Source organism: Bufo bufo, chromosome 3 (genome assembly GCF_905171765.1).
Source record: "Bufo bufo chromosome 3, aBufBuf1.1, whole genome shotgun sequence".
In the NCBI taxonomy this organism is placed as follows: Eukaryota; Metazoa; Chordata; class Amphibia; order Anura; family Bufonidae; genus Bufo; species Bufo bufo.
Genome location: NC_053391.1, coordinates 681,092,400 through 681,107,080, shown reverse-complemented (window position 1 = coordinate 681,107,080; position 14,681 = coordinate 681,092,400). Strand labels below are relative to the sequence as shown.

The following is a 14,681-nucleotide window of genomic DNA, read 5'->3' as shown; positions in this document are numbered from 1 at the left end:
AATCTGAATGTCATGGAGCTGTAAAATACAACTCTTCCTGGTTCTGTCGCTGCTTGCTGTCAGTGAATTGAAACATTCCAGTTTACAGTGGGAGTCTGATAGCTCTTCAGCTGCAGGGCTGGGAAGAAGAAAAGCCGACACGATAGGACTGCGACTTGTGAATAGACCATTACAGTCCCTGTCAGTGTGGATATTCAGTCTCTGGATGTAAAGCAATGATTCTACTCGCTGACTGCAAGCAGAGATCTTGAAATTAAAAGGTCCTATATAAAGCGCATACAGGTGTCACTTAGGGGGAGAATGGGGTCTGCAACTTGTAGGATTACTGGCCCTTTAAGAAAAGCTTCTGCCACAGATGCGATGATCTGCAGGGCATAGCTCCCTCTTTATCTGGGTTTATTTACGCCCCCCCCCCCCCCCCAAAAAAATAAAAAAAATAAACGGAACACTTGCTGGAATGCAGGATCCGGCATTTTTTCACATTGGAATGTATTAGTGCCGGCATTAACATTGCCGCACTGACAGATCCGGTCTGCGTATGCGCAGACCTTTAAAAATGTAAAAAATAAATACCGGATCCGTTTTTCCGGATGACACTGGAGAGACGGATCCAGTGTTGCAATGCATTTGTGAGACAGATCCGCATCCGTGAAAGTAGCCTAAACTCCCTGGCTGCATCAATTGTGTAGTGGACGCAGCTGGTAACTTCAGCGCAGCTGCCATTGAAGTCAATGGTCACCGGGTCCACCCGCTATGCAATGGGTGAAGCTGTGTAGTTCCACAGTCGACTCCCAGCGGCAGAGCTTCCCCGGAGCAGCTGATCTGACACCCCAACACCCTGCCGATCAGATCACTTTCAAGGGGTCCGTGGAAAAATCGGGAAATGCACCGTTTTGCAGCCGAGACCGTGATCCGTGTATCCTGTCCGTCAAAAAAATATGACCTGTCCTATTTTTTTGATGGACAACGGTTCACGGACCCATTCAAGTCAATGGGTCCGTGAAAGAACACGGATGCACACAAGATTGGCATCCGTGTCCGTGATCCGTGGCCGTAGGTTACTTTTATACAGACGGATCCGAAGATCCGTCTGCATAAAAGCTTTTTCAGAGCTGAGTTTTCACTTCGTGAAAACTCAGAACCGACAGTATATTCTAACACAGAGGCGTTCCCATGGTGATGGGGACGCTTCAGGTTAGAATATACTAAAAGAACTGTGTACATGACTGCCCCCTGCTGCCTGGCAGGTGCTGCCAGGCAGCAGGGGGCAGCCCTTCCCTGTAGTTAACACATTGGTGGCCAGTGTGGCCAGCCCCCCCCCCCTCCCTCCCCTGTAGTTAACTCATTGGTGGCCAGTGCGGTCGGCCCCCCCCCTCCCCTGTAGTTAACTCATTGGTGGCCAGTGGGCCCCCCCCTCCCCTGTAGTTAACTCATTGGTGGCCAGTGCGGCCGGCCCCCCTCCCTCCCCTGTAGTTAACTCGTTGGTGGCCAGTGGGCCCTCTCCCCTCCCTCCCCCTCCTAATTAAAATCTCCCCCCCTATCATTGGTGGCAGCGGAGAGTACCGATCTGAGTCCCAGTTTAATCGCTGGGGCTCCGATCGGTAACCATGGCAACCAGGACGCTACTGCAGTCCCGGTTGCCATGGTTACTTAGCAATTTGTAGAAGCATTATACTTACCTGCGAGCACCGATGTCTGCGTCCGGCCGGGAGCTCCTCCTACTGGTAAGTGACGCATTGCTTAATGATCTGTCACTTACCAGTAGGAGGAGCTCCCAGCCGGACGCAGACATCGCAGCTCGCAGGTAAGTATAATGCTTCTACAAATTGCTAAGTAACCATGGCAACCGGGACTGCAGTAGCGTCCTGGTTGCCATGGTTACCGATCGGAGCCCCAGCGATTAAACTGGGACTCCGATCGGTACTCTCCGCTGCCACCAATGATAGGGGGGGAGATTTGAATTAGGAGGGGAGAGGGCCCACTGGCCACCAATGAGTTAACTACAGGGGAGGGGGGGGCCCACTGGCCACCAACGAGTTAACTACAGGGGAGGGGGGGGGCCCACTGGCCACCAACGAGTTAACTACAGGGGAGGGGGGGGGGCGGCCGCACTGGCCACCAACGAGTTAACTACAGGGGAGGGGGGGGCCCACTGGCCACCAACGAGTTAACTACAGGGGAGGGAGGGGGGCCCACTGGCCACCAACGAGTTAACTACAGGGGAGGGGGGGGGGGCGGCCGCACTGGCCACCAATGTGTTAACTACAGGGGGGGGGGCTGCAGGACTCCGATCCGGCCACCACCAAGCACTCTCCCAGTAGAAGTGAATGGGACGGCAGCGCACGGTGCAGGACCGGCCACCGCTCCAATTCACTTCTATGGGTCTGATGGAAATAGCCGAACCAGCGCTCAGCTATTTTCAGCGGCCCCCATTGAAAATGAATGGAGGGCCGCTGCGCATGCGCAGTGCGTTCTCCACCACTTTCGGGGCCCCCCGTTCTTGATATAGGTGCGGGTCCCACAGACAATAAGGGCGCCACCGTGGCTCTTGTTGCACCCAAGCTCCGCTCCTTTCTGCGGCCAGCTCCTCCCTCAGTGTTTGGCCACTGACTGCTCCTGTCAATCAAAGCAGCGGGTGAGGGGATGGTCAAAGAGATGAGCAAAGCTTGGGTGCACCAAGAGCAACAGTGATGCCTTCATTGCACCAAAGGGCTAATTTGCATATTAAGAAACTGCATCATAACTCGGGAATGGAGTCTCGGTTCAACAAAAGAAAAAACTTTTTAACCCCTTAGTTTACCAGCCTGTTTTTTTTGTTTTTTGCCTTAGTGACCAAGTAGCCTTTTTCATTTTTTTTCATCGTCGCATTCCAAGAGCTATAACTTTTTTTTTTTTTTTTTTTCGGTTTATGTAGCCGTATGAGGGCTTGTTTTTTTGTGGGACAGGTTGTAGTTTTTAATGGCTCTGTTTAGGGTTTCATATGACTTACTGATTAATTGTTTGAGGGGGGGGGGGGGGGGACAGCAATACTGTAAAAACGGAGTGTTTACAATAGGACAATATTTTCAGCATTTGTTTTGTGGCAAAAAATAACATAACTTTACTCCCTGGGTCAGTGCGATTACAGCGATGCCAAATACATGTCGTTTTTTTTTTTTACTACTTTTCACAATGAAAACTTTATTTTTTACGCTCTTCATTCAACAAATGATGTGATTTCTGAAGTAGACCAGATCCTAGCAAAAGGGGGTGAATACATATGCACTGACAATGTTTCAGTTTTTATTTATTTATTATTTTAAACAATGTAACAGTTTGGAATGTTTCCTGCACGGCTGCCCCTGCACGGCTGCCCCTGCCGCAGGGAGTAGTATGGCGCTCAGTTTATCTCCCTGATAACGCAGGTCAGGCTGAGATCTCCTGAGGCCGGACTTCCCACAGCGCCCCCCATTGTGCTGCAGTTTATTATGTTTCCTGCCAAAAGCAAGAAGTTCCTTGTTTTTATTACTTGATACGAATTTCCAGGATTGAAATACAGGGGTTATTCTGAAATATGTGCCGTGTAGTCAGCGACAACGGTTACATCCACAGGTCGTCTTCACAGGCTGCTCCGGAGGTGTGAAATTGCTGACTCACAGCAACAGCGCCACACCTACAGCTGTGACCGTGCCTATTATTACAACTGCATCCTATCTGTGACATTAGAAAATCTTTAGAAAGTGAATGCGTCGAAGTGAGCGCCCTCCTCATCATATCTGCTGGACAAGAGGCGACAGTCTACTGAAATAGCATAAATATAACCCAAATGTTTACAACCCCAGTGCCCACCCCCTAAATCTGGGGTGGGCGCTGTAATGTATGTACACAGTGACTGCACCAGCAGAATAGTGAGTGCAGCTCTGGAGTATAATACAGGATGTAACTCAGGATCAGTACAGGATAAGTAATGTATGTACACAGTGACTGCACCAGCAGAATAGTGAGTGCAGCTCTGGAGTATAATACAGGATGTAACTCGGGATCAGTACAGGATAAGTAATGTAATGTATGTACACAGTGACTGCACCAGCAGAATAGTGAGTGCAGCTCTGGAGTATAATACAGGATGTAACTCAGGATCAGTACAGGATAAGTAATGTATGTGCACAGTGACTGCACCAGCAGAATAGTGAGTGCAGCTCTGGAGTATAATACAGGATGTAACTCAGGATCAGTACAGGATAAGTAATGTAATGTATGTACACAGTGACTTCACCAGCAGAATAGTGAGTGCAGCTCTGGAGTATAATACAGGATGTAACTCAGGATCAGTACAGGATAAGTAATGTAATGTATGTACTCAGTGACTGCACCAGCAGAATAGTGAGTGCAGCTCTGGAGTATAATACAGGATGTAACTCAAGATCAGTACAGGATAAGTAATGTAATGTATGTACACAGTGACTTCACCAGCAGAATAGTGAGTGCAGCTCTGGGGTATAATACAGGATGTAACTCAAGATCAGTACAGGATAAGTAATGTAATGTATGTACACAGTGACTTCACCAGCAGAATAGTGAGTGCAGCTCTGGGGTATAATACAGGATGTAACTCAAGATCAGTACAGGATAAGTAATGTAATGTATGTACACAGTGACTTCACCAGCAGAGTATTGGGGCATATTTACCGCCTTTTTACGCCAGTCTGTTGTTAGATTTGTGTAATTTATGATGAGGCATGCGTCTTGTCATTAGTAAGGTACATCTGTGGCAGACCTTGCGCTTGGCTGGCGTAGTTTTTCGCTAACATTTACGCCTGTTTCCAGGTGTAAATGTTCGTAAACTTACCCATGCTGGAGTCACGGGATCGCCCTTTTGTCTTGCCCCCGTCACGCCTAACTGGCAGACACAGCGTAAACCGGCCAAGCGACTAAATATTGTTTCACGGCCGGTTTAAAAAAAGGGACTCTTGACTATTTTACGCCTAAAATAGTCGCAAATCTGTTAGTAAATGTGCTCCACTGAGTGCAGCTCTGGAGTATGTGGGGGGCCTTCCTCTTTTCTGCCTGTACATTAATAGTAGGTCATTGATCCCAGTAGATTTCTAGGATACATTTGGAACATCTGACTGTGGGGGAGGTAGGTCCGGATATTGATCAGGAGAGCAGGGCCGGCAGAAGGCCAGTTGTGGCGAAATATTAACCCGGATGGCCTGTCCCAGAGCCGGCTCCTCGCCGATGAGGAGCATCGAGTGTGAGCGGGGCGGCTGGAGCGCCGCCACACAAGTGTCCGATTATTCAGCTCTCATCCACGCCCAGCCTGTTCCCAACGTACAGCCGAACAATTGTACCGCCAAGATCGATTGCGCGAAAAACCTGCACCTTGTCCCTCCTTCTGTCATCCACTGGTCACACCATGTCCTTCCATCTTATCAGCGCTCACCGGTCCCGGAGCCTGTGCCGCCCCGCTTGTCTATTCTGCAGTCACTGCCCAGAAGATCCCATTCAGAGGGGCCTCGTAGTCATAAAATACAAGATCCAGGCTCTCTAATATTTCCCCTTATTTTTAATTTTGGTCTTGCTGTGTAGTGTAGGCAAATCTGTTACTACAAGGAAACCGTCAGCAAGCTGCCATTGATGGACATGTCTTTGCTTGGCACGTTCCTTTAGCAGTAATCCGCACACGGTTTCCGCAGGTTGGGCACCCTTGGACTATCTTTGATGAGCATCTGGTATGTGAATGTGATGTCAACATTAGAGCACATTCAGTATCAACCGGCCTGCTTGTTGATGGTTTCCATATAACAGCCTTCAATCTACTATGGCAAAAGAGTCCAGTGAAGACTCCGCCAATCAGCATGGGCATGTCAGTAGTAAAGCGCCCGTATAACTGAAGTCCATGCACCAATCGGATGCCTTGTAGCGCCTCCCTTCAGTGCATTGTGGTACTACATGACTCGTACAGTGGCCACCATGGGTTTCTGGCAGCAGCTTGCAGAACACAGGCATTCCCGGCTGAGGATGCAGGTGTATAGGGATAGGAGGAGGGTGAACGAGCAGTCACCTGACAGATGTCTAAAATATATGGTGTGCTATCTTCTGGGTTGACATTGCTTGCTATATGAAGGGGCCACAGGGCCCATTTGAGTGCTGGGACCCCTGCTGGGGCACCAGGAGTTGATATTGGGGACCTATCCTGAATTATTTCCAACCTGTGCCCACATCTGCGTACAGGTCAGGGGCGCTGCCCCTACTTGCGCTGCGGGCTGAGGTGTCGTGCTGTCAGATGCCTCCATTGTGCTCTGTGTGTACAGGTGCAGCGCGGTCGTTCCGGCCTCCTTACCTCTCATGTTGGGTAAACATCTTCCCGAATGTTTGATCCCGATCCAAAGCTTCTATTTCCGCGGAGTGCTTCTAATCCTCGGGGTGTGTACGGATTGAATTTAGCCTCGAGTAATAAGCCAATCCTTAAAGAGACGCAACCTTATTTAATAGTGCGGGAAAAAATGCAGGCCCTTCGCTACTTTAAAAAAAAAAAATATATATATATATATATTTATATATATAATACCGTTTTGTGTATGCAGCTCCTGTGCGGAGCAATGACACACAGAAGGAAGAACTACAGTTTGGGGAAGAGAACAACTTACCTTTACTTGCCCTTGAAGTGTCTGTAGGCTTTATGTTCTGTATGTATGCAGCTCGTGAGGAGCTTGTAGCGGGACGCTCGCTCATGTGTGTAATGACCCCTGCCAGGGCCTTGTTCCGCTGACCTGGTCACACCACTATACCTGTCACTTCAAGGGGGTCTCCGGCGTCCATGTCTGTTTTAGTAAATTCGAACACGAAATAACAATTCTGGAGCATCTATTCTCGTAATTCTGCCCGTTCCTCTGTTATTCCTCCTGGTAATTTATGTGTAAATGGACACAGTCGGTTACTGCCAGCACTGATTGGATGATGTCAGAGTGTCTAGGGACACCCCCCCCCCCCCTCCTTCCTCTCCCCTCCCCCCCCCCCCAACTCGTAACATCCAGTTCTTACTGTGGTCATAAATTTCCAGGAGGAATAACAGCAGGGAAACAAACAGGGGTCCTTCCCCTTGGATAAAGTTACACACATGTCAAGCACATATTCCTCTCCCATGTAGCCAATAGGGCCACAGACTATTGGTGCACATAGAGTAAATGGGGCCCTGTCGCAGATAGGACCCCCCCCCCCCCACACACACACACACACACATATATACACACTTTTTGCCTTCCCTATCCTCCTTTTCATTGTGGTGATTCCCCCCCTCACTTTTTTTTTTTTTAAAGGTTCTAAACAACCAATAGTGAAGGGGATGGAGCCAACCAATCTTTAACAAGCAAAGCTGCAGTGTAAAGCAAGGGGAGGGACAGAGCAGCAGTCACTGATGAGACAGGTGACCATTTTCAGAATACTTCAGGCCCCTGGAATGCAGCTACTGTGAAGTCACTGCTCATAGCTGTGCTATCATGGAGCAAAGCAGCAGTGTAAAGCAAGGGGATGGTCATAGCAGCAGTCACTGAGACAGATGGCCTATTTCAGACTACCCCCAGACTCCTATAGAGAATGCAGCTAAACGGTAGTCACTGCGCATAGCTGTGCTGTAATAGAGAGAAGCTGCAGTGTAAAGCATGGGGAGCAAGCAGCAGCCTCCCCCTCTGGACATTGTAGCGGAGCTGGAATTACTAATTCTCACACACACAGGGTGTGATTGTTCCTCAGGTTGACAGACAGGAATTAAAAATTTATCCCAGAGTCATTTAATCTGCAGCCCCTCCCCCCTCAGAGTTCAGATTTTTCAGACACACCCCTAATTACCATTAGACACAAGATTTAATAAAATGTAATTACTGACTGTTGTGAAACCTGATGAAGGAGCGGCTGGATGTCAGGAGCAGCTGGTGCCCACCAGTTCTATGGCGCGCAGCTCTGTTTTGCTGCAGGCTGTAAAATGAGAAGTTCTGTTCGGCAGAGGGCTGACCTCTAGTGGCCAGTGTGAAAACTACACAACTCCTTCATCCCTGTACATACTGTTACACAATGTCAGGTCTGGACGCCTACTCCGACCTTGTGTCCTGCCGCCCAGCGAAGGTCATCAGTGGCAGCGTGTGACTTCACAAATTAATTTCATGATTCTTCTTAATGGTTCTGGGAAAGCTGGGTGACAACCACTCATGCTGCCATTACAACTCCTACAGGGTTGTCACCCATCTTTCCCAGACTGCTGAATGGCAAGCCTGCCCAGTTCTAATGCCATTTTGCCCAGTGTGTGCACGGTGGGGGTTGTAGTGCTTATATCTGATGCTTCCCAGTTCTCTAATGTAAATAAAAGACATCTCCCACAATGCAATGCAGCAGAGTACACGGCGTAATTAGTAACTTCCCATTTTCTTTCTCCAGGGAACACAGTCAGCAACCTGATCATGATCCTACCTCCCATCTATGGCGCCACTCAAGTGGTTAAAAACAGGCTGGAAACCAGATACCTGGTCGCCTACCTGGGTTTAGCAGGTGAGTAGAATGAACGAAGCTGTAGAACTACAACTCCCAGCATGCATATATGCAGTAGGGCAGAGAGTGCTGGGGGGGGGGAAGCAGTGTCCATATAAACCGTCCCTATAGACTATGGAGCCCATCCATGTATGGAAGTCTATATAGAGCGCCATATCGCTGTACATCTAATGCTTACCGCAATCTTGTGTCTTCCAGCTGTCGGGATAGGATCCTGGTGCTTCCACATGACACTGCAGTACGAAATGCAGGTAACAGAGACAGATTACTTCCCCTACAGTATAAAATTATTTATATTCATGTACATAGGAGGTAGTATTATAGTAGTTATATTCCTGTACATAGGAGCAGTATTATAGTAGTTATATTCTTGTACATAGGAGGCAGTATTATAGTAGTTATATTCTTATACATAGGAGCAGTATTATAGTAGTTATATTCTTGTACATAGGAGCAGTATTATAGTAGTTATATTCTTGTACATAGGAGGCAGTATTATAGTAGTTATATTCTTGTACATAGGAGCAGTATTATAGTAGTCATATTCTTATACATAGGAGCAGTATTATAGTAGTTATATTCTTGTACATAGGAGCAGTATTATAGTAGTTATATTCTTGTACATAGGAGGCAGTATTATAGTAGTTATATTCTTGTACATAGGAGCAGTATTATAGTAGTTATATTCTTGTACATAGGAGGCAGTATTATAGTAGTTATATTCTTGTACATAGGAGCAGTATTATAGTAGTTATATTCTTGTACATAGGAGCAGTATTATAGTAGTTATATTCCTGTACATAGGAGCAGTATTATAGTAGTTATATTCTTGTACATAGGAGGCAGTATTATAGTAGTTATATTCTTGTACATAGGAGGCAGTATTATAGTAGTTATATTCTTGTACATAGGAGCAGTATTATAGTAGTTATATTCTTGTACATAGGAGGCAGTATTATAGTAGTTATATTCTTGTACATAGGAGGCAGTATTATAGTAGTTATATTCTTGTACATAGGAGGCAGTATTATAGTAGTTATATTCTTGTACATAGGAGCAGTATTATAGTAGTTATATTCATGTACATAGGAGCAGTATTATAGTAGTTATATTCTTGTACATAGGAGGCAGTATTATAGTAGCATTATTCCTGTACATAGGAGCGGTATTATAGTATTTTTTTTTCCTGTACATAGGAGGCAGTATTATAGTAGTTATATTCTTGTACACAGAAGCAGTATTATAGTAGTTATATTCTTGTACATAAGAGCAGTATTATAGTAGTTATATTCTTGTACATAAGAGCAGTATTATAGTAGTTATATTCTTGTACATAAGAGCAGTATTATAGTAGTTATATTCTTGTACATGGGAGCAGTATTATAGTAGTTATATTCTTGTACATAAGAGCAGTATTATAGTAGTTATATTCTTGTACATAGGAGCAGTATTATAGTAGTTATATTCTTGTACATAGGAGCAGTATTATAGTAGTTATATTCTTGTACATAGGAGGCAGTATTATAGTAGTTATATTCTTGTACATAGGAGGCAGTATTATAGTAGTTATATTCTTGTACATAGGAGGCAGTATTATAGTAGTTATATTCTTGTACATAGGAGCACTATTATAGTAGTTATATTCTTGTACATAGGAGCAGTATTATAGTAGTTATATTCTTGTACATAGGAGGCAGTATTATAGTAGTTATATTCTTGTACATAGGAGGCAGTATTATAGTAGTTATATTCTTGTACTTAGGAGGCAGTATTATAGTAGTTATATTCTTGTACTTAGGAGGCAGTATTATAGTAGTTATATTCTTGTACATAGGAGCAGTATTATAGTAGTTATATTCTTGTACTTAGGAGGCAGTATTATAGTAGTTATATTCTTGTACATAGGAGGCAGTATTATAGTAGTTATATTCTTGTACATAGGAGGCAGTATTATAGTAGTTATATTCTTGTACTTAGGAGGCAGTATTATAGTAGTTATATTCTTGTACTTAGGAGGCAGTATTATAGTAGTTATATTCTTGTACATAGGAGCAGTATTATAGTAGTTATATTCTTGTACTTAGGAGGCAGTATTATAGTAGTTATATTCTTGTACATAGGAGGCAGTATTATAGTAGTTATATTCTTGTACATAGGAGGCAGTATTATAGTAGTTATATTCTTGTACATAGGAGCAGTATTATAGTAGTTATATTCTTGTACATAGGAGCAGTATTATAGTAGTTATATTCTTGTACATAGGAGGCAGTATTATAGTAGTTATATTCTTGTACATAGGAGGCAGTATTATAGTAGTTATATTCTTGTACATAGGAGGCAGTATTATAGTAGTTATATTCTTGTACATAGGAGCAGTATTATAGTAGTTATATTCTTGTACATAGGAGCAGTATTATAGTAGTTATATTCTTGTACATAGGAGCAGTATTATAGTAGTTATATTCTTGTACATAGGAGCAGTATTATAGTAGTTATATTCTTGTACATAGGAGCAGTATTATAGTAGTTATATTCTTGTACATAGGAGGCAGTATTATAGTAGTTATATTCTTGTACATAGGAGGCAGTATTATAGTAGTTATATTCTTGTACTTAGGAGGCAGTATTATAGTAGTTATATTCTTGTACATAGGAGGCAGTATTATAGTAGTTATATTCTTGTACATAGGAGGCAGTATTATAGTAGTTATATTCTTGTACATAGGAGCAGTATTATAGTAGTTATATTCTTGTACATAGGAGGCAGTATTATAGTAGTTATATTCTTGTACATAGGAGGCAGTATTATAGTAGTTATATTCTTGTACATAGGAGGCAGTATTATAGTAGTTATATTATTGTACATAGGAGGCAGTATTATAGTAGTTATATTATTGTACATAGGAGCAGTATTATAGCAGTTCCTGCTGTTGCAGTAAAGATGGCTTCATGGATTTCAAGCAGAGCTGATGTGGAGTCAGACATGTGCTTGAAGCGTGCCCGTTTACCTTTCCCCCCCATTCTCTTGGCAGCTCACATATCAGTACATTGCTCAGTAGAGGTGACAATTCACACTGAAAGAAGCTGATCTCAGGTGTAGAAGAATATTAAGCGTTCTATCCTTGGGTGTGATGAGAAGGACATTCCTAGAAAAAAAAATATATATAAGAAGGACGTGTATATGTATGTTCCGTGATCACTCAAAAACGCAACCGTCTATTTCAAAGTAACTTGGTCTACACATCCCTTGCTACCTGAATAGAAATCTTGTGGGGGTCTCAGCTCTCTAGGATGTACCGTTCCTGAGATATTCCCAAAAAATGACCTGCATTAGCCATTAGAAGCCTGCAAGTCTTTCTCTTCATATCCCTACTGCCATACACACGGTCACATGTCCCTTATCAGCCAATAGAAGCTCGCAGGCCCTTAGTCTCCACATACACACAGTTTTACTCCAGGTTTCCATAACAACCCAGCCATTTTTCTTCGCTGCTGTAGGTCAGCTTTAGGCTAGGGCTACACGACGACACTAAGTCGCACGGCACATAGGGCACAACTACACTGCTACATGCATCCATCTTGGATGGATTTTTTTGCGACTGTCGTGTCACAGTATGTTGCACGTCGCAGTGCGACTCCATAGCCTATCATTATAAAAATTGTTGCGCGACATTGGTACGACGAAATGTCGCGCGACCCATGTCGTCATGTAGCCCTAGCCTTAAAGGAGCAGGGGGCTGTGGGGGTCACTGTTAAGGGGGCAGGGGCCAATATTAAAGGGGCAGTTGCTATGGAGGTCACTGTTATAGGGGCGGGCACTGTGAAGGTCACTGTTAAAGGGGCGTTCACTGTGGATGTTGCTGTTAAGGGGGCAGGCCTGCTGAGGTCACTGTTAAAGGGATGGGTGCTGTGGATGTCTCTGTCATGGGGGCAGGGAACAGTGGAGGTCCAGATAAGGTGACGGTCCTCTATGGAGGTCAGTGTTAAGGGGCGGGGTGCTGTATAGGTCACTGTTAAGGGAGCAGGCCCCTGATTAGGTCAATGTCAAGGGAGTGGGGTGCTGTGAAATTCACTGTTAAAGGGGTGGGCTGCTGTGGAGATCCCATTTTAAGGAGGCGGGGCAGTGGGGGGGGTCAGTGTTAAGGGGTGGGGGGCTGTGGAGGTCACTGTTAAGAGGGCGGGGTGCTGTAGAGGTCACTATTATGGGGGATACTGTTGATATCTTCTAACGACACACACAAACATTAAATGAAACAGATTAAATATACCCGTGTGAAGCCGGGTCCTTCTGCCAGTGCAGTATGTTATGTGCCTGCAGGCGTTTACATACAGTTAGGCCCCTTTCACACGGGCGAGTATTCCGCGCGGATGTGATGCGTGAGTTAAACGCATTGCACCCGCACTGAATCCGGACCCATTCATTTCTATGGGGCTGTTCACATGAGCGGTGATTTTCACGCATCACTTGTGCGTTGCGTGAAAATCGCAGCATGCTCTATATTGTGCGTTTTTCACGTAACACAGGCGCCATAGAAATGAATGGGGCTGCGTGAAAAATCGCAAGCAAGTGCGGATGCGGTGCGATTTTCACGCACGGTTGCTAGGAGACGATCGGGATGGAGACCCGATCATTATTATTTTCCCTTATAACATGGTTATAAGGGAAAATCATAGCATTCTGAATACAGAATGCATAGTACAATAGCGCTGGAGGGGTTAAAATAAAAATAAAATAATTTACATCGCCTTAATCCACTTGCTCGCGCAGCCCGGCTTCTCTTCTGGCTTTTTTTTTGCTGTGTGCAGGAAAAGGACCTGTGGTGACGTCACTCCGGTCATCACATGGTCCATCACATGATCTTTTACCATGGTGATGGATCATGTGATGGACCATGTGATGACCAGAGTGACGTCACCACAGGTCCTTTTCCTGCACACAGCAAAAAAGAAGACAGAAGAGATGCCGGCTGCACGATCAAGTAGATTAAAGAGGACCTTTCACTAGAATAAAACATCTAAACTAACTATACATACATGTAGAGCGGCGCCCAGGGATCTCCCTGCACTTACTATTATCCCTGGGCGCCGCTCCGTTCTCCCGGTATAGGCTCCGGTATCTTCATATGTTAGGCTCAACTGGGTGGAGCCTGCCGGCATCTCCTTCTCCCAGGCTGTAGCGCTGGCCAATCGCAGCGCTCAGCTCATAGCCTGAGAGAAAAATAAACCTCAGGCTATGAGCTGAGCGCTGCGATTGGCCAGCGCTACAGCCTGGGAGAAGGAGACGCCGGCAGGTTCAACCGGGTGGAGCCTAACTATGAAGATACCGGAGCCTATACCGGGAGAACGGAGCGGCGCCCAGGGATAATAGTAAGTGCAGGGAGATCCCTGGGCGCCGCTCTCCATGTCTGTGTAGTTAGTTTAGATTTTTCTATTCTAGTGAAAGGTCCTCTTTAAGGTGAGTTTAATTATTTTTTTAACCCCTCCAGCGCTATTGTACTATGCATTCTGTATTCAGAATGCTATTATTTTCCTTTATAACCATGTTATAAGGGAAAATAATACAATCTACACAACACCTAACCCAAACCCGAACTTCTGCGAAGAAGTTCGGGTTTGGGTACCAAACATGCTGATTTTTCTCACGCGAGTGCAAAACGCATTACAATGTTTTGCACTCGCGCGGAAAAATCACGCATGTTCCCGCAACGCCCGAGTGAAAGAGGCCTCACACTGACCTCCAGCAGTCACAGGAGTCTCTTTGGTCAGATGTGAGTTGTCCTGGTTTTTGTCCCAGCCTTGTAGACTATGCTAATACCCGGAACGTGTTGGTACACGGCGGCGCTGCCGTCAGTCTGATCACGCCCCCTATAGCAGGCGATGTGCTGCGGGTCTTATCAGGTGGGAGTCCTGCACTGACGAGCCGTGACCTCCTGTCCGTGGTGTTCCTTGGCCAGACGTTGCTGTCCTAGAAGATGGCTGCTTTCTTCTGGACCTTGGAGACTGTGTAGGCGGTTGCATATTTTGGAGCCATGAAATCAGCAAATGTAAAGTTTTATATAACTCAATGTGAACAGAGCCTTCCCTGCACTGACACACTGTAACAGACTATCAGGAGGGAGATTTCTGACGCTGCTATATTTCACTCACAGGGGATTGCTGTA

General features: G+C 45.4%; 1 protein-coding gene across 1 annotated transcript in view; it reads left to right on the top strand.

The window, feature by feature from the left end:
* Window positions 1-14,681, top strand: part of ACER3 (alkaline ceramidase 3) — a 43,274-nt gene that overhangs the window by 13,772 nt on the left and 14,821 nt on the right. The window contains exons 2-3 of the mRNA XM_040426429.1: window positions 8,410-8,520; window positions 8,719-8,771. Of these exons, the coding sequence (XP_040282363.1) occupies window positions 8,410-8,520; window positions 8,719-8,771 (164 nt within the window). The remainder of the gene's footprint in view (window positions 1-8,409; window positions 8,521-8,718; window positions 8,772-14,681) is intronic.